Below are 27,901 nucleotides of genomic sequence, written 5' to 3' on the forward strand. Positions count from 1 at the left end.
TTATACGCTATAAGTATAAACGTAATCAATTAACAATAATGCACAAGTCCAAATATTTGTGCATATACTAATGTTAATGTTTTCCAAATTCTACGTAAAACAACATCTAGTACAGTTGATAAATACGTGATAATTTACTGAATATATTTAAAAACAAGTCTTGATTATCAACGGACGATCAATGACGCGATCCACGTGTTGAAAGTCTTGTTGACGTATATGTATGGTATGACATATTTTTGTAATAACGGGCATGTATTTCTTGTAGTTTTCTTTCTTGCATCGGTTAACTTGTTTCTTCCTGTGGAGAGTAGCAAAACGTACAGTAGGTATGATCGATCGTCTAGACGGGATAAAACGAGACAAAGAAATCAAGTGCACTCGAATCCGGCAACCCTCGTTACCCTTTGTTCAGATAAATACACGATACGCATGTAATTACGCGCAAGCATCGAATTTCGTTTACGACCCATAAAAACGATTCTGTTTCCTTTGCTATAGAATATTTCAGCGTTTTTCCGAACGGAAATGAAATTAAAATGAATCGTATTTATTCAACACATTAATCATAAAAGAATTTCGTTCTTCCCTAAAATACTCGATTGATCACTGATACAAAATTAACCCTTACTCCTTTATATCGACGTGTTTGTTTAGTAAATAAATCAATAATAAGATATAATATAGATGCGTAGACTCTTTATTTGCAAATTGAATATTGATTATCCGAATTAATGTAGGTAATGTAGGTACATATTATATATTAGCTTTTCACCATTTTAGGATCAAAAAGCATTTGACCATTATTTTCAGTATACATATTACCTACCTACCGCTTTGGTAATATTATATCCGATTTCAAGTTCGATAATTGTAATATTAACATAGAAAGTAATTTTATTACTTTACTGCTATTATATTACTTTTGCCAAATTTCAGCACGCAACGACACGATTCTTAATATTTACCTTCGTAGTGCGTTCAAGTGTTTTTCTTAAAACTTACTTTTAACGCTGGCTAAGGTTCTTGTATTTATTGTACTCAACGAAATAATTATAAAAAGAATATGCGAAGAGTTGTGCTTGTGTCAAACAATATAAATATTGCTTTTATATTGTTTGTACTTTTTAATACTTTCTTTAATCGCACTGATTGCAATAAAATTATTTAACTACCATTTATTATTTGATAATATCGAGTTTCTATCAGCTTTTGATTGATGACAACAACTTGACTTCAAGGTGAATGGATAAGCTATTAACTAAAGTCGGCACTGGTAAATATTTGTACAAATTATGCTGGGATAGGATTTTCAGAGGTTTAGGAGGCTGCCATGCCGCGCCACATCGCGCCACGCCGCGCCATAAATGATCTCCCTAATCAGATTGAACCAATTATCCAATCTTGACAGGGGACTAAAACGAAATACACCGACAGAATACAAGATTTCGCATAATCGTAGACTTCAGGAAAAACTATCGAGCGAATTAGTACTTGAATAAGATTAAAATCATAAGCCCAATTTTGAAAGAAGATATCTTTTTAATAAAATTAAAGAAATGCTTCGGCTAATAATACCATTAAATACTTGGACGTTTTCTGGTCTTAACCCTCATTAATCGTTGAATTATAGATGAATTTAGGGTATATATTGTTAATTTATATTATTACTACTATTAGTCTGTTAGCTTTATCCCGTACCTTACGCAAAAAAGACATACTAATATAAATTAAATTCAAATATTCTGAAACTCTTTTGAATCATCTACGAATCAACGATATTAAAAATTAACGACATATATGTATATATATGTGTATATATAATATGTGTATATATATACACACATATATATAACATACTATTTTTTACATTTCTTGCAACACAACACGGTATGCTTTCTTCGATTAAAGGATGCATGTAAACATTCAACAGGTTTAACAGGAGGTACGAACATGTAAATTCGTATACTTTATGTAGGATTGCAGAGTTTCACAGCATCTTTCTCAATAATGTCAATATTGATGGAAAAATTTCACTTGACGTATGGTTCCACTCAATTTCTCTTTTACACGATGTACCTATCCTTCTCACGACCATCGTGACGCGTCAAATAGAAAAAAAACTTTTAGCGATTTCACCTTGAACCAATGTACGAGAGGTATATCGGTTGACAACAGCTTTCCAGCTTCCATGTTATCATTTTTTCGACAAGCAGTATTAATTATAAACAATGGAACGTTTATGCGGATCGTAGATAAGATTGACAGTGAAAAGTTAGAGAATAGAGTAACTGGAATGAACCATGGCTCGGTACACGATCCAAGGATTAATAGAAAGCCGGCTAACGCGCGATAACATTCTCTTTAATCACCGTAATGTAATCCTATCTATCACTTGAGGCGAGCCCGATCGTTCCTTATAAATTTGAACGTAAGTACACCTTTCACCTTGGTTCCTTTCCTAACGCAACGATCGGCCGATTGCGCAATGCGAGGACGAGGTTAACGTGAAAAGGAAAGAAGAAAAAGAAAGAGAAGGGGGAAGGCACACGGAGAAGAGAAAGAGAAGAATCGGGAGAATGTTCGCTTTATACACCTGGCAACAAGACATTCGGCCGGATGTAACCTTCGCGGTGTGTAACATTGGCAAAAGGAAGATAAAATCATAGAGAGGACGCGCAAAGGGTCGAGAAAAAGAAGAGAAAGGTAGCGAGATACAAGGGGAGTACGGAGTACAGAGTACCTGCAGCCGAGGTGCAACTTGCAGACTCACCTTTGTTTGAACACGCAGGACTCTTGTTTCTTCTCTTCCCTCTTCTTCTTTCCTCTTCTCTTCTTTCTTCTTTTCTCTCGCTCTTTCTCCCTTTCTCTTCTTCTCTGGGCACCTTTCGAGCTGCTCCATTCCTCCCTAACTGGCTGCATGCTTCTATGTTCTCGCGAGACCGCGGCCGGTGCGCGCGCGAGTTTACGCGCGTACCCCGAGGGTTACGCGCGATTTATGTGTGCGCCTGTATACACGTTGAAATTTATACGCGCGGTATACACCCGGTGTCAGAGATACTTCTCTATCTGAAAAGCGTCTCCCGACCTGCTGCGCCGCCGCCTAAGTATCGCCACGTCAGCTATTTTCGTTCTCCAAAAGAAAATCTTAAAGACTAAGACAGCCAACCACTGGCTCGGCCAGCGGCTACTGACGACCGCGGTCATCGATCGTCGACTTTTGATGTTCTTTCTTTTTTTAACGCTCCGACGTTACACCGATCTTACCTGTACACTTTGAATTCAATTTGAGAGCTTCAAGATATTCACACCCGATAAATGCGCGCGCATTCGAAAATTTGATTACGAGTTTTGTTTTCGAGATTCATTTCCATATCGTCTATTCATCGAAGAATGAAATGGCCTTTTTAAATGTATACTACCATGGAATGACGTTGCATTCAAAAGAGATATAAAACAAAGGTGTTGATACCCGATGGAAATTATTTTTCTCGGAGAAAAGCTAAAAAATTATAGAAGAGTTCTTACTAAAATTTGTCTCTTTGCTTCAAGTGTATCGTATACATACTTAACTCTTTAGTCTTATTTAACACTTTGAGGATCATATTCTCTGACAAGCATATAGCCTGAATTCCCGTGTATGTTTGGAATGATTGAAAAGATTCATTTTCACGGTCGCTCGGAAAGTTCGTTCCGATTTACATTTCGATTCGATATGCATTTATTGAATTATATAGGTGTCATTTTGTTCCACAACCTTTCCCCATCTGTCTCGCAACTTGAATATTTCATCCTTCCAGAACCTTCCAGATTTTTCAGCGAAAAATTTTTCAGTATGATTTTTTATGTCGACCAAAGAGTTAAAAATCGGAACGAACTTTTCGAGTAGCATTTAACAAGCGTAATATTTTGTTAAAAATTAATAAACACATTTAAAGATACTTGTAGTAACGTTTTTTAATGTGATATGCTTGAAAACAATCTCTCTGGAGGAAAGATACTAGGCAAAATTTATTATTTTACTAAATTCCTTCAAACCAACCAATATTATATCTAATATATTAATACCGTTCCGTATTATTCAAGCATGTAACGTAAGAACACCTTTATAACATTTCATTTACAGCATCTATTGCTTTTTTTTACTGTTATGTTATTCAACGCATTCGCGTCTTCAGTCCGCAAAGTGTTAATTCTGCCAGTGTACTTACTAACGATATAATAACCTAATGCTTTAAAAGAGACTGATGCGTAACATGTCACGCATACCTTGTAAAATAAAATGATACACTAAATAATGTAATAAAATGATATAAATGGTAAGATGAAAGAGAAAGATGATATAGTTCTTTCGCATTTCGAAGCAATAGTATGCTAGATTATACCAAAGAAGTTGCGACGATATTTAATAAACAACATAGAACTTGAAACCATACTTTGCTAAATTATTTCTACATCCCTCACATTGCTTTCTTTGATTTTCTTCTTAGTAAAGTTTTAATTAAAATTGCAAATTTTCTGATGTATATAACAATGTATATTAGAAAACAAAATTGATTAAGAATTTTAATTTATGATGAATTTGGTGTTTTATATTGTTACTTTACTATTAAAAGCATTAAGAATTTATTTATTTAAAAAAGAAGAGTATAGTCAATTTTGGGAATGTCTATCATCAATATCTCACGTGTTGTCATTGGATAACTGTGTGGCGGCACTCAACAGCAAATACCACCACTCGACACTAACTAGTGTCGGACGACGGCAGCGCAGTGGTTAGCGCAGTGGTTAGCGCCTTAGGTTACGAACGTGTTCGGGACCCGGGTTCAAATCCCGGCGTCCGTAGGCCGATTTTTCTTCCACGATTCTTAAATAAGAAGAAAATACAGCAGTACCCTAGCAGCGACACTACATCCGCAGCAGAACCTATCTCGGCTTTCACACACCGGCACTAGGCTTCCGCACCTATCACGACCTATTCACCCCAACTGTTTCTGTTTTTCCAAATCGCATGAAAATTAACATCACCGAACTGAGTCACTCTGTTGCCGAATTTAATTTATATTAGTAGTCCCGTTTTCCGACGACATTATTCGAATAACGGACTTTTCATCGTACTCCGAATTAAAGGAACGTCCAAATAAAGTTAACTCGTCGCTCAATCAATTACGTTCATGTAAAGTTCACGTAGAAACACGATGAATACATACACGTGTCGCGATGCAAAGAAATCCTCGAATAGTAATAAGCGAGGAAAATAATTCTAATACAAGGAAATAAGTTATCTCAGTTCCCACTTTCCTCTTACTAACGAAGTGACATCAAACTCCACTTCTATGAAGCTCGATGTCGACCTATCGGTGTTGACATTTCGAAACGCATTATGGCTTAGCGACACATCCTCGGTATAGGATATTTGTCTCTCGATGCATTCAACCGACGCGGCGCGACGCGTTCATCCATGCCACAAGCATATCTCGCTAACTCGAGAGCACTTGGCCGACCGATACAGCCACTTCTACTCTACTCGTCATTAACACCTTGCAAAAAAAGCAGGATTGCCGGGAACGGAGAGAGGTTGCAATTTCGCGCACGTTTATGTATTCTTTTTCTCTCTCTATCGTTCACTATCAGTCTCTTTTCTTCAACCTTTTCCCTCGGCAATCTTTCCTCTCTGTCTCCGTCTTTCGCTCTCGGTTTTTTTGTCCGCTCTCTAGGCGATTGCGCGAGTACGCGCAACACCCGTACGGATATGCACTTACGCGATGCAGGTACGCGTAATTGCGCGCATAATTTAAGGGCGCGCCACGGCACGAATATATGACCCACGGTGAACGCAGCACAAATCGAGAATACACCGCACCGTACGTCCGGCTAAAGGGGGGTCAAGAAATGCGGTTCTCCGGGTGAAACCGGCACTTTAAGAAAACCGATCCGTCCATTCATCGAGAAACGATTAAATTGATAGCTCGCCACCACGCGAGCAACTGACGCTGCTCCGTTCCGCTGCGTGCTGTGCCGCGCCGGGCCGCATGTTTCTTCTTCGGAGCTGTTCTTTCCCTTGCCTGAAAAAATTCTTCCTCTGAAATGTTAATGACAACCACCGCTGCCCCGACAATTTTTTTTCAAACAGCAACTTATCTGATCGTATCGTCGCGTCGGTCTCAGCCGGCGACGACGAGAAACAACGTATCTATATGTATGTATATACTCAATACTTTTCTGTTTTCACTGCTATCGCGCGAAAGAAATAAAGTCTGCTTGTAGTTACAGACTATGCTTTACTTTCGCATAATATTAGAGTGTGACGATAGGAGGAGGGACGTAATTTTCCAGTAGCCAAGGGTAAACACATTTCAACATAATGTTGTATATCTGAAAGATTGATCGTTCTTCTCTTTTTGCTATTGAAACAATTTATTTATGATAAAAAAATTAAGTGCGAATCCTATTACTATATTTAACGGATGATGATACAAAATGAAGTTGAGTCGAATGAACCTTTTTGCTATATAATTCTTTCATATGCAATCATTGATTCGCTTCATATCCTTTTATTCGAAACATCAAAACGTCATGTTTGTTTCTCGATATAAGCCACGCTACACATGCAACTTCAATTCGTTATGGTTTCAGATGTTATAATCGTAACATGTTACCGATTAAATGTTCTTGTTACAGAACTATTGTACGTGACACGAAGTCGTAACTTAAGAATAATTAAGGGAACGATACTGCATGCAAATATGTAGCAGCTGGGGTTAACCTCTTAATAGCTTACGTTACTCCCAGTTTAAACGCATTTAAACTTTAAGGACTTGATGTATGTACTATGCGAAAGCGTGTTACCCTTTAAGCGCGAAACCAACAAATTTAACTCTTCATGGGAGTTACAGATATAGAACGTTCCAATAACTTACGCGTGTCAGGATCGTACAATTGAAACTTTATTTATTTTTTGTTTCGGTAGACAAATGGTTTGTTTAAAAATATTGAGATTCAATTGTTATTATAATTAATTAACAGGTCTAAGTGATTTTTAAGCTATTTCTCTGTCAAGCGAAGCTAGTATTCGATCGAATGAAACATTTAATAACGTGGAAACAAGTAGCTCTTCTACTCTAACAATATTTTAATATCCTTGGTCAATGACAAAAATATAGAGAAGAAGTTAGAAGAAACAGCTATGAATTATCGAAAATGATGAACAATCTACTACTTACGTCACATCACTTATCTACCTCACATCATATCTTATTCTTTTATTTTTATCTTCAGAGAAAAGAATTTCTTTCCGTAGTGAATAATTCTTTATTTTCAATATCATGACTAATCATGAGTCTTTTGTCCCAGTCCTAGATGTCACATCGGTGTCGTTGAACTTTTATTTCATTCGTGAGTGTCGGAATCATAGAGGTGGAGGTTCAGGAAGCCACTTTGGATCAATTAGCGCGCAACAAAAAGGAAGGTAAAAAGAGGGATTCGGATCCTGGCTCGTACGAATGAAGACGTCATCAGCCGCATAGTTTTGATAGGACGCGTATAGAATGACTGGAATACGAGACTTTGATGTGTGAGAAGGGTTCGGGAAGGTCTCGCCCGTCTTCTGTCGTCAGTCATATCACCGGTTCGCTACGCAGGTGAAAGATAAAGGGAACCTGTAATAAATGTATGAAAGGTGTAATAGGGCGAAACTTGATAGCCGAGGAACCTGCTATGGTATCTATGGCGTCGCGTGGCAAATTGTCATGCTGGCCGAAAAGGGTGACCATAGGGGTGATAAAATTTTCTCGTACTCTCTGGTCCAATATCACACCGCTGTCTACTTACATCAGATGCTTGTTTTTGTTTGTAAAAGTAAGTAAAGCTCGAGAGAGTAGGGTACCACTGATGGAGATAGAGGCACTTCAATTATTAAACGATCGCGCAAATATGAGAGCAGTATCGTTGATCAATTCTTGCGAATATCAATCGGAATCAGTTCTCTATAGGTATACATTAATTGTATGAAATAATTGTATAACATTATTATTGTTACTAAAAGCGACGATCATAGTGCAACGTTATTATTTATTCTGTGGAATTTTATTATGATCTATTCAGTAAGTTCGGTCATTTCTATTCGATAAGTATCTTTCAAATGTGAACTACTTCTATATAAAATATTTGAAAAAGTTCACCTACCCTCCATTTGCGTAACGTGTATCGAAAAATAAAACCTCGTCGTATCTAACCACGCCCAACTATCGTCCATTGAAAATGAATTGAAAATTCTCGCAGGCTCTCCAAATAGCATCACGTTTCCTAGTGTCCCTTTACATCGCTGCGCGGATTTGCACGGTAGTAGGTACGCGTTGCGACCGTGAAAATACTTGAGAGTGATACCAGATTCATAGGGGGATAACCGACCGGGTGTTGGGTTTCAATTAAATATGATCGACGAAGAAATCTTTTCGATGCGCGATGGAACAACGCACACATGGCTTGTACTAGATTCTCTAGGAATTTTGCGAGGAGCTACTGACGAAATCAGCGTGCGCTCAGAACGTTAGAACGAACAAATAAAAGCAGACGCCTACTATAAATATTTTCGCAAACTCGCAGTCTGGTTGAACCGTTATTTGTTTGTACGCAGCCGCGTGCACTATTCCCTGTGGACGTATCCACGGGAAGAGAACACAGACTTGCACTCGGTTTCCCGTGTCTCCCTGCACGCGTTGTAACGCACGCCAGTCTGCGCTAAGGAGATTTGAAACGATCCTCGGGAATCGTTGCGGCGCGGCGCGGCATTGTGTTTAGGTTGAACAGTGATTTACGATCGGCGAAGTTCGATCCGTGTTTCGTTACACGTAGGTACGCGCGCAGTACATGCTACATGCACGAGCTCGCATGTTTTATCGGTTTCTCGGACTTTTTGTCTTTCGCGCAGCTACATATACTTTAGACCGTGCACAATTCCGAGATTACGCCGTTATCAACATAGTCTCTAAACCCTAAGTGCTAAGACACTACATTCTTTCCGAATTCCTGCGCATTTTACAGCGACGAAACGATCGCGTGAAACCCGAAGTAATGGTATTTACCGTTGAAAAACAGAACCCTGTTTGATACACGAAATGAATACAACTAGCGAACGAAGGTGCGAAATCATCTAATTTTATTTTATTATCGCTCCTTGTGACTGATGCAATAAAATCAAGCGTATGTAATAATTATTCTTTCTATTCTTTATAGAACTCTATTTACTCTTCGTCTAAAACTCAATTTCCACCAGAAAAATTTTAAGATTTGATAAATTCACAGGTTTGTTTTAAAAATTAAAAATATTATAACATTAGACAACTAAACTATTATATCCCTATTTTAGGGATTGCCAAAAAAAATATAGCAAAATGTTTATTTTTGAAGTGGAACTAGAATGAAATCAAATATAGGTACGTATATTGTATGTATATGTAGATATATTCGCAGAATCAAGTGAAAAGCGCAAAGAATAAATGTTTATATAAATCCTCTGAAATATTCAAAAAGTTCCTAAAAGCTACTATTTACCTATATAGATACTTGTATATAGATATAGAACTACTTTTCAGTTAGCGGCAAGCTGGTATGTTAGTCTCGATTTTTTAGAATTTGCGACGTAGGAAGCATGGAAGTATGGAAGGTAATAAAAACTACTCTTACTGGAAAAAAAAGGAGAGACAGAAGGTGCCGAACGTTTGGAAAATGTAACTTGATGCTGTTGTAAGGCTGGCCAGTTGCCTAAGGGTAAAAGGTTAAGTGTAAAATGATAACTGACACGTTCCTCTTAAGTTAAACGTATTCTGCGCTTTGTCTACCTCCGGACAGGATTCTTTCGTTGATGCATGTATTTTCGAATAGGCCGGTATATTTCACCAGCGCACTGTTTACGGGCTTGTTCAAAAAGGGAACTCGTGACGATATCCAGATTCATTCCAGATCGTTATTTTCGTGAAGACTTGCGAGAGCAAGAGGTCTGATATTTTATAACTGCATCTGCATTCACGGCGTTGTTCTTGAAAAGATATAATCGACGATTTATCGACAACGTAGTTGGTGTTATAAAAGATCCACATATGTGTAATGTGGTACCTATATAGTATATGTATATCTACTGCAAACCTAACTATAGTTATCATCGTTCCAGAGCCCCACCTGCTGAGCGACGATTCATAAACCCAATGGTATGCGAGCCAAGTTACTCGTAAACGCAAACAAGCGACAGACTAATATCGCAGATTAATTGGCGTTATCCAATAAGTAAGTTGGTCTATTAATTGAATGTTTCGTGCAGTCCGCCGTGAAATTACAACTCTGATCTCTTACACATATTTGAACGTATTAAACGGCTCTCTACGGATAAACTACGATCGATCCTAATTCAGTAGAGTAATAACGCCAACGATTACAGTGATTTAACTTGTCAGGCACAAGAGTTTTTGCAATACAATTTCGTTTTTGTATTAAATGTCTTAATAAAAAAAATGTGTGAGATATTTTGTCCGTAGCATCGTGTGAACGTGTCGTATCGCGAGATATCCTGCCAATAGATAGGTGTAAAATTTAATAATTGAGAACAATCGAACAGTAATCGGGTATCGTTGTTAGTTTATTATAATGCAGAATTAATAAAAAAGATATAAATATATATACCGAATATGCAACAGTGAACAAAACATACTTCATTATTCGTTTTGTATCTATCTTTTAATTAACTCTGATAATCAAGTGCCCGGCGTTACAACAACACACTCGCGCGACCAGTATTACAAGTTTCTAATCAATTTAAATATATAATTGCAAAATACAAGAATTCGCTTGCGCGTACTCGGTGCATTAATAACGAACGGAGGAAAGGATCGTTAAGATTGTTTCTATCTCTGATGCTTAACTGTGAACAAGACAATTTGCACAAGAGTGGAACTGCTCTGCGCGATATTTATGTCGTTCAATTCCTGTAGACACTCGGCAGTTGATCGATCATCGCTTAATGAGAGCCAAAGTTAACGTGCTACGAGTGATGAGAAATGAGTTAATTAGCATCCCAGGAGAAAGTTTCGTCTTTTTCTAGACGGATTTAATACTGGCCATTGATCGAAGATCGTGTCAAATTAAACTGTTTAATAAACCAAGATATCTTCATACCTCAAGATAGCGATCGAAGAAATAACCTAGCTCATTTAATGTTTACACGTACCCACGAGAGCAAAAATCTTTTAGAAAACCAAAGATTAATCGTCTGCCTGATTGTAAATGAAGCATAATTTCCCCAAAGACTATCTGTTAATGATCGATGTCATAAACATATTGGAGTGAAATTTTTAAAGCGAATATGTTATTAAATGGTATAAAGAAATCGCGTTTTTTCTATTATGTTATGATATTATGTAAAAAATGAAACAAGTATTTATTCCATCTAATGTACTTATTCTCTAATGCAAGAATATGAGCTGATGTAAAAGGGGATTCGATGCTATAAATTTATCATTTTTCCTACTTTGTATCGAATCTATAATAATTTAAAATTAATATTATTAATTAATTTATTATGTGTATGAGAAAAATGTGTAATTCTTTTACACATGTAATAGTCGAAAGGCAAATACAGACACATGTATTGTTTTTAATATTATTATTTAATTAAGTAAACATACGTGAGCACATAGTACTCACGTATATGGCATAATAAGTGAAATGTATTCGTTATTTGATTCGATATACCCAAATACTGAAACGGACAAGAAGTAGAACTAAACAAGTGAATAAATATATGTAACATGAGATAGTTATTATACATAATAAGCCTTAAAGCATATCACAAGAATTAAGAAATACGTAAACGATAACACAACATCGGAAAATAGTATACGACTGTTCAATTCATACATAACTATTTTATTTTTACACACTATGATTCGCATACGCGTACTTTAAATTAATGCACATTGAAACAAATGGAGGATATATATTATTCCACTGTTCCTGTTTGCTTCGATATTTTATGTCATATATTCGTTACACGTTTGCATACATAAAAATTAATATTAATAAGATATGAACGTGTTTTGACTTTCATAATATCTTTTTCACTAAATTTTTTTTAAATTCGTAAAACACTGATATTATAAAATGTTCTGAAATTGAACGAAGGCTCAACCAATAAGTTGATAAATTTGTATTGTCATTACTATTAAAATTTCAATATAACTTGTAAATTTTTTTAACGTGATTGATGATTTGAAATTTTCCATCTAATTAAATTATCTCACAACTTTTAATATATTGTTGGTCGATCATAAGTATATTCACGTTTTGATGTACAAATCAGTCACAAGTATGTACATATATTGTATATCCCTGTATGCACATGCATCAATTTATGCAGTTATTCAAATATAAATTGTATAATTTGTTTTCGTAAGTTATTATGTATTAAATTGGATCTTGTTATGTATTAAAGCGGATAATAACCTATATTGTACTGGTGATTAAACGACTTTTAAAAACATTGAATATGACATTTGTCACGACCAATTTTTGATAAACTTATTTCATATTTATAGACTTATTAAAATAATGTTACGTATGTACTTCAGTTTGTATAAGAGATACACAACATTTCGTACAACTAAATTATTTGTAAACCAATTAATGAAATCTATTTACATTTGAGGATTTTCATTTTTACTCTTTTTGTGAAAATAACTGTTAAGACGCGTTAGTTTTTTAAATAAAATAATCAATCAACGACGTAGCAAATTTAATAATACAGACATATACGATTGATACGAATTATGTATAATAAAATAAAATTATGTATTTGTTATTACTCATTTAGCTATCGAAATGAAACTAAGGATCTAATCGGGCAGAATTTTCGTTCGTTCTAACATTGAACTTTATTATGCAAACATCTATGAAGGAGGATAAACTGATTTCGTTCGGTACGATTAAAGACCAAATCTTTGTTCCTGATTCGTAATTACGACAACGAAGTCGATAAACAAACTCGTAGAGTTTGTACAAAACGAGCAAGCTAATGCCTCAAAGGTAACTTTTCCGAAGGAAATACATAACGAGCATTTCCGACCAACAGTTACCTCAACGGACTGCCTGAGCGGCTGAGAATTTCCAATCATCTTTGATTCTTACCGTCCTTTCTCCCTACGTGATTTCTCTACACTTCTCTTAAAATTCAAATTTCCACTGCAACACGTTAAAAATTGTGCGATATAATAGTTATATTATTTCAAAAGATAATTTTAGGGATATACATAGGGATGTACATAGGTATGTGATTCACTTATCTCGAGAGCTTTGAAGATACATAGTTGTTTGTACAATGTCGAATCAAACTTGAAATCTAAAGCCTTTAATATAGGTACACTTTTCTTACTTGCTATGAATATTGTATATCTATTTTCTTATTAAGTGAAATTATTAAAATAATACCTACTTACAATTAAATACGTCAAGTTAAGTTATGATAGTACTTCTTTCGACAGTTATTTTTATTGCAATGTAAATGTGTCATTTTAACTACATAATTATATGATTAATTATTGAATGAACGGCAAATAAGATGGAAAACCATTGGCAGAGGGTCTCACTTTCCGCGCCGATCATTGCATCGAATAATTCTTATCTAATTCCATTGTTTCAGGTATGTAGGGACAAGCTCTCAAGAGTTTTCTAATTTTATTTCTGCCACAATAAACGCTTTTTCTGAACTTGGTGAGTGACTTTGTTGCAATTATTGTTCGTTTCATACCTCACAATCAGTTTACTTCACAAATACGTATTATATGCATAAGAGAATAATGGCAGCTTTACAAACATTTACTTTCCTTTACATTAAAATATTATCAAAACTCAATCGAGGATCACGTTACCGAACTTGTTTATAAGTAGCAAAAATATTTTATAAAATTATTGATCTTCCAATTTTTTAATTACAGAAGTATATAAATTCGTTGACAGAAATAAAATGAAGATTAAGTTTACCATGTTCTAAATTTTAGCAATATCAAAATATTAAAAAGTGTAAAAAGTGCTTAAACATTAAAGAACTTTACATGCATAATAGTAGACGGACAAATAATAAATTTCAATATGTCATCTAAGGAAATTGTCGATAGACTCTATATTTCTCTAATTAAAAAGCGTTGCATTGCAAAAATTAATAATTTTATAGTTCTAAAGTTATAGTTCTAAATAATAACCGTTTAACCACGTGTTTAAAACATCTACAATCTCATAAGAAGATTTTTTATAGATTTACAGCCTATAGAAATTGTATAAATTTAAAAAAGAAAAACGAAACCTAGAAGTACATAATAAAAAAAAAGGTCATTGTACACGACTGGATTGGTCTTTTAAGGGCATTGACCAGTCGCGGAGTACATAATGTCGTGCTTGCAATTGTTCGATTGTCCTGACGCGTGCTTATGCGTACACTGGCCTTAATTCGATGGTCGTTTATGGTGACGGTGACTCACTTTCTCGTACGGCATTTGTGTCCGCGAGACGGACGAATATTATTACGCTAATAGCTAGCCATAACCATAACCTTTGCGCACCCTTGCGTGCTAATTTCTTCCGGAAAGATTTTCCATGAACAAACGATATTCCAAAAAGTCCAGCGGAGGATGATCTAACCCAAATCGATCTTTCGATAGAAAATGAAACAAGCGTTCCAAATAATTGCTTGTTGATTCTTTAACTTAACCCGATTGTATTCGATTATGTTGCGTTACAATTTATGTATACATATTCAAGATACTACTCCTCGACTATTTAATAGTGAAAATATTTGAACATTTTAAAAATATTTATATCTATAGTAAACTATTTTTTCAAGAGGACGTACATTGTACATGTAGCTGTGTACTTATCATAACGCAATATTTTCATAAAATTCTTTGAGAGTAAGGAAATAAAAGGGTGTTGATCTACTCTGCCTTGTTATTACGAGTAGAATAAGTTTCAACTAAATTTCGACAAAAATTATATCATTTCATGAAATCCTATCATATAGATATATGTACATAAACATTTATGCATATATTCATGTAAGCAGTCGATACGCATCGAGTATATATACTATATTCCATATAGATACATACATAGCTACGAACCAGGTCGCTCGATTGCGTACAAAAATTGTAGAATCTTCTTACTACGTTTAATAATTCGGCAAGTCCATGACATCTCATATTTCTACGTCAGTCAATCGGAACTGATCGTATATCGTTACTCAAAATTATCCGTAAATATGATTGACAATCGCGATTGACCCTGTGTGCACACAAACGACAGTCCTTGACAAAGATCGATGAATTCCAAACCTGTTTCATACTTTGTATTCGGTATTGATCTGCAATCATGGTTGACTACGTCTTATTTTGATTGAAAACGTATCCGATTTTTATAATCTGAGAAGCTTCCATTTGCTTATCCGAAGCATATTAATAATCTTACTATAATCATAGTACTTACTGATTGATCTGTAGAAAATGAATATTTTATTTTAAGAAGTTGTTTACCAGTTATTTTAATTATTATACCACTTTATTATACTAATATGACATATATACACTATATGAATATATATATTACACTTTCACCCTCAACACTAACATCTTCGATCATTTTCCAAATGACGATCCATTCTGGATCTATTACCTTCGAATCTTCAATTTCGTTTATTCGTTAGGTAACAGGAATCTCAACGGTCCTGGTGTGAAAGAATATGAAACGCAAATGTCGTTTCCGATAAATGTCAAACATAAATGCAGCCTTGGGCAATCATTCCATTCTCTGCGTCGCACGTCCGCGGTCCAAAGAAGCCGGCCGATAAAAAAATGATCGACTGTCTGTTCATATTGTAACGGCCGATCGGGGAACAAGTTTTGTCAAAGAGATATCTTCTATAAGATATCTATAATTATACATCAAACGACGTATGTAGGTTTAAAAATTGTAATGGCATTTCTTTCAAGTTCCTCCATTTATTTTTTCAGCACGAAATGTTTCGTTAGTTTAGCATTTAGTGTAACATAATATTGCTTCACCCATCCGGCCTGTTTGAACTCGTTGAACTTAATACCGCACATTTAATTGCTTGTAGTAAATTTGTAGAGCAGAAATGCAACATTCTTTATAAATTGTACATAAATATATCAATAATAATATATCTATATATAATGTATAATATATAATTAATAAATAATTAATATTTTTGGTTAACAAGATCTATCATCTTTATTTTCAATAGAAATTATCTTCTTGGAAAATCTACTATATAAATATATGTATTTGATATTTAATGTAATATTCAATGTTTAACTTTTTGCGTTATAAAAGAATTAGAAATTATGTGACAAAATAGGTACTAAATCGACATTAATCTGATGGAAAGGATATTCTTGCTTAACGAGTATGATGCAACGCGTATAATATTTCATATTAATATTTATTATTTCATATCCATCTATAAATTTTACTAAATTTGAAAACCAAGAAAACTAAAGTGTTTTCGAAACTAGAGTGGTTGATGGAATTAGGATAAAATTTAGCAGTCGCATATTTTTCGTATCTTATCTCTCTCAAGTGTCGCATATTAAACAACGTTAAAATTAACAAGTCCCCGATGACATTAGGCGACGGGTTTCTAACTTTAATCTAAATAACGTGATTTGTCACGGATTATTAGCGTGCCTGTATGTATTAGGTTAGCATATATGAAATGCCGTTTTCTCAAATAACATTTTAATCGCTTATAGTTTGCTGCAAACATCATATACATGCATAGGGTGCGGCTGAAAATGTATAAGAGGCCAGATAGTAATTCCTTCTGCAAAAGTAGATTAAACTCTGAACTGAATTAACTCCAAAGGATTCTAGCATCTTATATACACCAAAATAATATTTCATTTCTCTCGGATTTTGTGCGAACGATCACAGTTGTTCACATTATCATAATAATCGCACAATCGTTTTCTTCTTAAGATTATGTGATAAGAACAATAGTAATTAAATCCTTGGTGTTTCCATTCCCGTTTGAGTAATTTATCTGTACAAACGAGAAGTGACATTGATTCGAATGCTTCGAAACGTTATACACGATACCTTGAAATAGTAACGGAATTTTTCATGCAGGATATCGAGGGGAGACGTTATTATGTCGCTTTAAGTAGTAGCCGGTTTTGTCAAACACTGACAGTAATCGTCGATGCGTGTCATGCGATAATTTCAAACTGATAATATTAAATGACAGAGCGCCAAAGAAATCTAAATCGATCTAGTTTAAATAGATAACTAAAATCTGTATCGTTCTAGTTTATGTAGAACTAGCAAAATTTATATATTGATTAACGTACCACGGATCTATCTTTGATGGAAGTTCAACTCGTTAAACCAAACAAGAATTACAAAGATCGAAAAATGAAAAACGTACCAGTTAGATCCGATCTCGCTTATTTTTAAGTATCATAAATAAGCGCGTACAACGAATAAGAAACAGAAACGGAGAGATGCTATTCAGTGAAAATACATAATATAATAGGTACTAAAGTAGCGATGTTCCAGGCTGCAAGCATTGTTTTTGCATTCCGGGAAAAATCGTGGTCAGACGATCTAAGAAAAGGAAAGACGCGAACATTCTGACGATATAACGACCCGTACACGAAGATGTAAGTTTGCGAAGTGAATCGAGTGCATAATGCGTCGGTGCCATGCCGTGGGTCTACATTCTACAGTCTACAGTCTACAGTCTACATAGGTCTCTGCAGCAGCTAAGAGGCTCTCCTCACGCGAGCGTGTTTACATAAGATGGGCCAGGCCCATCGTTATTGCATACTCCCGCCACAGGTGGGTATCCTTACCTATACACGTGCCAGCGTGTACAGTGTGCAGTGTGCACGTACTAATCACACTACTACGCTACTACATGGAGAATGGAGCTAAGTAGCGATGGATGTGAGTAGCATCCCCATTTCGGGACACTTTTCGATGCAAATTTTCCGCTGGGCTTTATGTACTGAACGATTAACCACGAAACGCAACATAAACGTACTGCGTATGAGAGTTCAGGAATTTTAATTAAGCATCTGGACAATAATTCGGAATAATTTCATCGAAAAATTTTCAAAGTCCTTTTAACTGGAGAGGAGAACTCTTGAAATAATTTTCATATATATTATCAGACTATTATGATACCATCCCATTTAGAATAGTCGACTTTCTTTTCATTATGCGAGAGACAATCATTTTATGTATATCACTAAGTAAATATAATTTGAAATTATGGCAGATAGTTTACCTGCAATTTATTTATATACGAACTAAACTGTAGGAAAAAAAATATATAGGACGTCGTGACCAATTTTCACAAATCTGCATTTCAATTTCAATTTCTCTAAGAAAAAGTGTCGATTTCGACGTAACTAATATTACCCGCATAGAAGGATTTTGACAATTGTTCTTCGACGTTGGTTTCCTTGGCCACGTTCAAAGAAATACTACAGTCATCGTATATTGATCTTTCTGATGTGGCAAGAAGCATGCAGATATGACGAAATACGAATTTCGTGCAAGGAATTTCAATGAGAATATGCTTTCATGACATTGACGTTCGATCCAGCCTATGTACACGAAGGGATAACAATGTGCTGAGTTCCACGTATTTGATTGAAGAAAAAAGAACGAAAAACGGAGGTAGGAACGAGGAAGAAAGACTGCCCTGAATTATGAATCCGAATTTCTTCGACACAGAGTCTGATTACGGGGGTTGGAAACGCAAGGTGAACCGAATCCAAAATAGAAGCCCGCTCTCTCGTCGTGAGTGTCGTGACGCGAATATATCAACCAGTATACGAGCGTGTCTTGAATCGGATTTGAAGATTTTTCTCGTTTATGCCATTCGAAAGCACGACTTAAGATCGAAAGAGAAGGAATAACCTTGTCCCGTTAGGAACAACACATTCGAAGCATGTTCCTTTTACGCTATTCGTTCGCATATTTAGCAGCAATCGAGGATTAGTCCAATATTGCTACATTCAATTTTCTTGAAGACGAAGCCTGAAACAAAAAAAAATGTATTCTACACTTTTTATCTTTAATTTTCAATATTAAACATGATGGATATTATTAAAACGATGGATTTCGTGAGGATAGGATTCTTTTATAGAAGCAGGATAAAATGGCGATAGACAAGTGTAGAAAATGAAAGAAAATACATTACTGATCAATTGCCAATAAATATAATATATCATTATTACCATTATCATAATACTATATTACAATATTATTGAATTCTTAATATGCATTTAATTCCATCCTACAATTACTGTCTGTCTAGATATAAAAAAAACACATCGGCCTATTGGTTGATTAGGAAATTATTTTTCCATCATCTTGACGAGGCACTGGGGGCTAGCAATGACATCGTTCAATCACTCTTCGATGACAGGTTTCGAAGATAACGAAGCAATTTCGCGCGATGTTATGGTGATTGCTTTATTCAATATTCGATATATCAACGACCGAATGATATCGAGGCTTCTCGGATTGCGTGGAATTTTCGGAAAATTCGGCTGTCAAATGAGCCGTAAGTCCTGGGGAGGACTAGACTTTATCGATTGGAAAAGAGTGGACGATTTACCACGATAATAACAAATAATTCGAGTTTTTATCAAATACGTTAAGATGGAGAATTTTATTTGAAAATATTTTATTATTATAAAATTAAAAAAATATGCTTTGGGAAAAAAATGTTTATCGAATTATGAATGTGAATTTTAGAATCGAGATATAAAAATCGTTTAAATATAAAATTATATAAAAACTAACCCTCTTTTTAAAAAGATATCTACGACTTTTACGTTTAAAATATCTGTATTAATGATTAATAATGATACTTTCCAAGATGAATCATATTTTACTTCTATTAGGTTTTCCAAAGGACACATCTTTGACATACAGAAGAATTTTCACATCAGTTTTGTTCTTCAAGCGGAAATTCATGTTCCAATTACAAAAGAAGCAACCTCGATTTTGACAAGAATCTTGAATTTAAAGAAAGCGTCTTTGAGCAACACTCAGCTAGCTGACAATCTAAGAAACGTTGTTCTTCTATCAAAGAGCAGATAATACAACTGGATTTTCACATGCCATTTCCCACTTGTTTCATTAAGAGGGAAAAGAAAAACATCCTCAACGTAAGAGACAACGGGAATTTCCTTGGAAAGATGGAGTAGAATGTGGAGTGTAGAGGGACGAGATCAACAGAGGGGGAACTGTTCAGGCTTCGATGGATCGACATTATCGAGCAACCCGCACCCAGGTTTACTCGAGGGAAATCAGCCTGATAATCCGATTAATAAATTGGCTGGCATCCACGCGCCGCATTTACCGATCGTTGTTCTCGATTTAATTGACTATCTTTCTGTACGATCCATTTATTACTCTCAGTATCACGTGTTTCGTCCATTCAAGTGCTTTAATCTCGTAGGCGCATGGAATTTACGGGCCTCCCTTTTTTTATCATCACAATATCGTGTCACATATTCGTAACGAATTTTATTCAAAAATAAAAATATATCGTCTTGTTTTCTCTTCCAGGGAACAGTAGATAGAACCAATCCTTTCCTATTCGGTTCTCAAGAATCTTCTATAGTTCTAAAAGAACTATTCTAGGTAATAATAACGATAGTTGGTGTAACGTTTTTTAAAAATTAATGTAATATCTGAGTAATATGTAATTTATCGGAAGTAATCTGATATTTTTAAAAACATTGCTATCCATGTATCGATGTGTCTATTTCTCAAAACAAGTCTTTCTGCTTTATCAATTTTCAGCGACATAACGAAAGGCGTCAATTTTCCACTCGATATCCTACACATCTGTATAAAACGATCCATTGCATTAGTGTTCACGTTACGACTTCACTTATAGCGTGACGTAATTTCAATAAACGTAAGTTGATTTTAACGAGTCGTACGCGCATGAAGTCGAATAGTAGCTGAAAATTTCTTATAACCCGAGATGTATGTATAAAACTCCACATTTTATATACTACTGCACCTACTTAATTCGTTCTGTTATACACGTTATTCTCACGTTATTTTTCATTTTTTAAAAACAAACATTAATATCTCGTATAAATAAAATAAGAAATATAATTTATAACAGCGAGTTTAAAGTAGTGGTTTACGCAGATGAATTTTTCTTATTTCCCAAGAGACGACAAACAATTTTATTTTGACGAATTCCCTTGCTGAAAAGTATTTTCGTTGGCTTTCATCTACCGAAGGCTGCAAGGTTTCTTACAACCAAATCTGGGACCGGATGTTGTTGATACACAGCAGTTAGTCGAAACGAAGGGTGCTGTGATCTTACGAGACTGAAGAAGAACGTAGGTAGAGAGTAACCATCAAACGACCCACGTGCTACCTGCTGCGAGCAAAAACAAGTGGGTGATTTCAGTATGCAAATTCGTTGCCAGATTTATCCCATCTTCTTCCTTAAACGAATTGAGTGGACACGTAAAGATTTACGCTATCTTTAAGTAGTGTTCCTACAAATAATAAGGAATATTGATGCAAAACACGTGCTAGGGATTTCATATCGCCTATTTAATCAATTATTAATTAGGAAATTAATCATTATGATTTTTCACGTCGAAAATGAATGTAAACGAATAGGTAATATAATTACTCTTATAACTATTACTACTATTAAATACGAGTAGGTGTCAATTGTTGTATTTTATCAGAAATTTCATATTACTATCTATATAACTTTTACTTGAAAGAAATAGATGAACAAAAAGATCTGTGATTGTTACTGATTGTAGCAGTTTCGCACGATATTTGTACGTTTCTAATATTTGTTTTAATATTTATTCACTGCTTTTCGTGTTTTACATTGCAATAATAATATATGTGAACTGATATATATTTGTATGTATAAAAGTATAGTATATGTATAGAATGTGTGTGTGTGTGTGTGTATTATAATAAAATGAGATCTATAATTTATATTAAATACTCTATCTTGTTATCGCCACTTGAAGAAAGATAAAAGCGTAAAAAGTAATTTCTTGTATTTGTTTGGCGAACATGTCTCAAACATTTTTCATGACAACAATCGAACTTATATAGTTCATAGCTTTCTTTTTAGATGCAAAACAGAACAAATCCGTCGGGATAAATCAAGAAGCAAGCGCGAAACAGGAATTAGAAGCAGTGAACGCCCTTAATTGCATTTTCCCCTTCGACAGAGGCGTTCTTAATAACTCTGGTTAATCCCTTAAAACCCTTTTGTAAGTTTGTTGATGCACTCAACTCGTTAATGTACCATAACTTTTTCAACGTCTAAAAAACGAGGGAAAGTGAGAGTACGACGAGGAAGAAACCTAGCAAGGCCAACTTGACCCTCCGCGGTAATCGGCTTAAAGCGCCTTAACAATTTCATGTAGATATCCGGATATAAATACGTGTAGGTCTACTGTTGTAAAAGTGGCCTGGTAAGTTGAATTTATGAACGTCTTTCCCTCTTTTGCTTTTCCAGCGCGTTAAACCGTAATCGCGACGAATGCAGCATTTGCGCTTTCCACCATTGCAATTATATTTTTTGCCGCTTCGTAGTACGAGGGCCGGATCGTATAATATTTTATATTTCCTTGAATCAGCTTAATATTTATTTTAAAATTGATCAAAACTTTCTTCCCGTGTATACATCGTATATATGTATATATGTATACATACGTGCAATTTATTTCAAATATTGTAAGCTAGCATTCTAAGCTATATGTTGGAATGTATAATTCATAATACTTACTCTGTTTTGTTACTTAAAATTTCAATATTACACCGAAATATTCAATCATATAAACAGTATCATATACACGTACATATATGGTAGCCTTCTTTTCTTCTAAGATTCTTCTTCCACCAAAATAACCAAAAAATGAAAAGAATATCGTCAATATTCATAGAATATTCCAACTCTTTAAGAACGAAAATACTTACATTATTGTTACAAAACACATCGAAGATGAAAACACAGAGTTTCATTCACTCCCATAAGATAACAAACGAAGTGGTAGAAAACTGGAGGAAATGTTTTCTCGACTTGCATTTCAAGGTCAAATAGTGAAAGACTCTCTTGTTAAAAGCTCCAGAAGGACGATAGTTCCATTTTATTTAACGTGAATTCTCATTAAACTCGTAAAAGAATGAAAACGCTTTGAGCTCCGATGGTGGAGAAATTTCTGTGATTCGGCTCAGAGTACAGGAACAGGCATCTGATTTTCTTTCTTCGATTAAAGGCTATAGAGAGATCAAAGTCTCGAAGGGTGTACGCGGCTGACTTAACAAACGACTTTAATCGAACTTTACACTAAAATAACGCATTCGTGAGTAAAATAAATTTTCCCATTTTCATATGTAAGGAAAACAAACAACAAACGCGCGTGTACGTGCAATGTGCAAATTGCTAAAAACTGACTCGAGATCGGCTGGAAACTTTCGAATTCGTGATTACACGGACCATTTTAATAGGATAACTTGATCGAAGAACGTCGTGCGCAGATTTCTCACGGATCGATGTTCGATGCATGCAACGATACAAACTGTCGGAGTGCGTTTCGCAAGGGTCACGGGGAACGATCGGTCGAATAGCGTGCTCAGGAAGCACAACGGAGCACCGTAACTCACGTTTACGCCTGTAAAATGAGCAGGCATACCGGCGTGTCACTTATTGCTAGCTAATATAAACATGACTCCGAGACACCTACGAGAATAAAGAAAGTACATGCACCGCTCGTAAATCATGAGCATTTTACATTTTACTCGCGTTACGCCTTGTTACAGTCGATGCAGAGAACACGCGCGTTTAAATGGCCGCGTGATAATTGAGAGGATCGCCACGAAAAAAACATTTGACATGACGGTTTGATTTCCTGGAGATCGACTCCCTCGCGTCAGTGGTGGTAAGTTTCGCGGCTGACGTTTCGTAACGAGTTGTATAGGAAAAAAAAATGAATTCGAAGCAACAACAGAAGTAAACAGAATAGAAATTATAATTTACCACTATACACGGACACGTTTAGTTTATTGTACGATAAGTATAAATTCATAATAGTTAATAAAATAAATCGGTGCAAGTTAAATGATAACATCTATAATAAAAAATAATCGAAATGAAAAAAAGTAAAAATAAATAACGATTTAAAGAGACAAGCGAAACTGTTATCTGCTTTTGTTAAATTAATTTGAGAATACTACTGCTAACTTCTCGAACGCTTTTTCATTTGGCCACGGTTAAAATTCTCTTCTGTGCTCATGGTATGAATGTGGAAGAAGCGTGAACCGGTTGTTCGTCCCTTCGGCAGTCTCCTCAAGATTAATCCGTTTCGCGGAAGTGCAAATGGTCACTTCGTATTCATGTTGTAGAGATTGTATTCCTATTTGGACTGACCATCGCCGTTCATTGTCGCTCTAATATCTTTTCCCGAATTATTTTACATTTATTTTTTTCGCAATCGCATGTAATTTTAAAATTAATAAAATGAAAATTGAAAATACTTCGAGCACCCACTTTTACGTGTGCTTCCTTTTTATTCCCAACTTTTGATGATCGATGTAGTCCTTGATGACATAATAATTTTAAGTAGCAAATAGTAAACTCATACTGGCAGAAAATATTTAAACTTTCGAACGAAGAATTACTAAGAATAGTCTGCAAAACGATACTTTACGAATGTCTGAAAAGATACCGAAAAGTAGAATTTAATCGTGAAAGCAACAGGTCTTTTATTGTACAATTTAGTAGAATAGATTATACTTGTCCTAGTCATTCTTCGTTCAATGTATCAATTTTGATCGATGTAGAAATATTAAAATAATGTCATTAGGTACAACACTCGGCACACGTTAGTAGAACATCTCTAGCTGTAAATAGTCAAAAAAGTATTAAAATTTGTAATATTTGCAATATTTGTATATATATCATATATGTTTGTAATATTTGCATGTAAAACTTTAAAAAGGGAGGAGAAAAGGAAGATGAAAAGATCAGTAGGTATTCACAGACGAGCAACAAGCTCATTATAATACTGCATATAAATACAATAACAGTTTTACTGTAAAATAGTAATACCATAGCCAATTGTAAGTGGAGATAGAATAGAAAAGAAGTGAGCCAAGAGGGAAGGGAAAATGGAAATGCAGACGAGCAACGACCGACAGAGCTTTCGAGAGTCTCCTCCTAAATTTTCGCGGTGATGCACTCGGCTCGAAGTGCAATCGTAATTAACCGCTTTTCAGTGTCTCTCTCGCATGAAAAATACGAGCTTGCATAAGTAAGTGGGCAAAAGGAACGTGTCAAGCTGGCTTTTCGAGCGAACATTTCTCCCTCGATTTTGCTTTTAGCCTCTTTCCACCTCTCTTAATTCCGGATGCGCTGAATGCGAAAACACTGATCAATGAATAAACGAGTGACATTGGGAATTATAACTTTCACGTGACTAGCGCTCGATTATTGAAAGAAAAGGTGATTAAAGAATGGAAATGAGGAATAAATTGATGAAATTGATCGATCTTATTAATTTTTAAGTAATTGTAGTTTGATATAATTAATTGTTTAGGTAATAGATCATTATAAAGCAATATTAATTTGACTTTCGTTAGATTTACGAAACGATAAAAGGTACGTGTTATTCGTACTGTATTAACTCTTTGTAGCATCTGTAATTGGTGATTTTTATAGATTGCAAAGATTCTTACAGATTTTCTTATTACAAGTGCAAACTTGCAGAATCTGTATCTCTGTTCTTTATGTAATTATATCGTGCATTTAATCAGAAAGCAAGACATATATACTAACTCTTTCATAATATCTTATTAATAAAATCACAAACCTCATAAAGGAAAATATTTACGGTACTTAAATTTTTTGAAAGTTAAATGTTATAGTATAATGTTATTAGTATAATGTATATCAAAAGTAACACGAGTTAAGCACGTGGAGTGTTTAGCATTATATAAAAGCTTATAACACCAATTATTTTCTGGATATATCTAACTATTTACTACAACTAATAATATAACTATAATTAACCATCCCTTATTTTGCATGTTGCGTGTTACAGCGTGTGACTGTCATCCGATCGGAGCTTCCGGAAAAACTTGTAACCAAAGTACTGGCCAGTGTCCGTGTAAAGACGGAGTAACTGGTACCACTTGTAACAGATGTGCCAGAGGTTACCAACAGAGTAGATCGCACATTGCACCTTGTATCAGTAAGTATACAAATTCCCTAAAGCCTTAAGGCATTAAGATCTTCATATTTCATGTGTTGTTATTCATTTAAGTAGAAGGTCTACGTATCTTATATGATAGCATCAAATGTTTAATGTATTACGAGATAAATACGTACTCGAAACTAATTAGTCACATATAAATTGGAAATTGATAATAATAATAGTAATTCAATATTTAATAACATTCGTTAAATTGTTACTCGCGACAGCAGTTTATATTTCTTATGACCGATTATCACCTTTTTCTACACCATTGATGATCTAATAAATTGACTACGTATATATATATATATGTACTGCGTATATATACTTATATATATAAGTATGTATTTAGCAGACTTAATTATGTCCAGTATATCGCAGTGCACCATTCCCTATAGAGTTTATCCTAACTTGTTATACACATAGAGACCCTTGCATTAAAGCTGAAGCATTCTCCGATACACTGGGCGATCAAGAAGTATTCATTACCTTCTTATTAATTAAATGCCCATAAAAATATAGCCCTTATATAATGAAATTCATAAATATGTATGACAGTCGATATAAATAATTTCTAAAAATGTTAGAATATATTTTATGTGAAAGTTTATTCTTATATCGAAAAGAATTTGCTGTAATAGTATTGTACATCTGTTATTGGTTTATTATGACTAACAAGCATGTAATCTATGAATAGTAAAACACGTAATTTTTTAAAAAATGTGGGATACGACCTATTCACGTATTTCTTATAACAAACAAAAAAAGAGAATTCTACTGCGTAGAGTGATGTAGTAATTTTGACAAAATATAACGAAATATGCATAATAAGATTTTAAAATATACAAAGTATAGTTATGTACATAAGTATTTTTATAATTTTGAATCTACTTCACTTTTAACTAAAATGTAAGGATTTTTCAATAAATGTTAACAACGCAAGTCTGCAATGCAGGATAGTAAAACAATGACCCAATTGAAAGTCTTCATTATTAGGGCACTCGATATCTAACGAAACACACGAAAACTTCAACGTTCCATTAACAGTTCAGACAGCAAAGGATCACTCGAGACGCAAGAAAAAGAAATGGCATGAAATTTTCGACCGTAGCCGTCCTGTTTTTAGAAGCGATCGATCGATCAACGAGAAGGAACACGCGACCGTTCGAACGTGTTATCGCACGATCGCGCGTCCAATTAGGCAGAATTTGCGAATACGAAAGAGGAAACCGTGTAGCCTTTTAGAAGAGATACGAGCTGTATTTAGTGTAACTTTTCGTCAACGATTTCACATTTATTTTCCTTCTCGTAGAAATACCGAGGGTTGTGCAGACTCAAGGGACAGCTGGTGAGGAGAGCGGAGAACACGAAGACGACGACGACGAGCGCGGTTACGATGGACGAGCTGGTAAGTAATATCAAATCAACAAACGTGATGAAATTGCTTTAATTCTTGATACGTGACACTTTTTCCCCGTGGGAAAAATACCATGACTGTGAAACATACCATTTATTAATCGCGTATTAGTAATCTTTACGAATGATATCTTGAGGCTCGAGACTCGAGACTC

General features: G+C 34.9%; 1 protein-coding gene across 1 annotated transcript in view; it reads left to right on the forward strand.

Annotated features, from left to right (window-relative positions):
• Positions 1–27,901, forward strand: part of LOC100741846 (netrin-1-like) — a 107,902-nt gene that overhangs the window by 66,147 nt on the left and 13,854 nt on the right. The window contains 2 exon segments of the mRNA XM_003485438.4: positions 26,178–26,327; positions 27,643–27,738. Of these exon segments, the coding sequence (XP_003485486.2) occupies positions 26,178–26,327; positions 27,643–27,738 (246 nt within the window).

This window comes from Bombus impatiens, unplaced genomic scaffold, assembly GCF_000188095.3.
Source record: "Bombus impatiens unplaced genomic scaffold, BIMP_2.2 scf_0058, whole genome shotgun sequence".
NCBI classification, from domain to species: domain Eukaryota; kingdom Metazoa; phylum Arthropoda; class Insecta; order Hymenoptera; family Apidae; genus Bombus; species Bombus impatiens.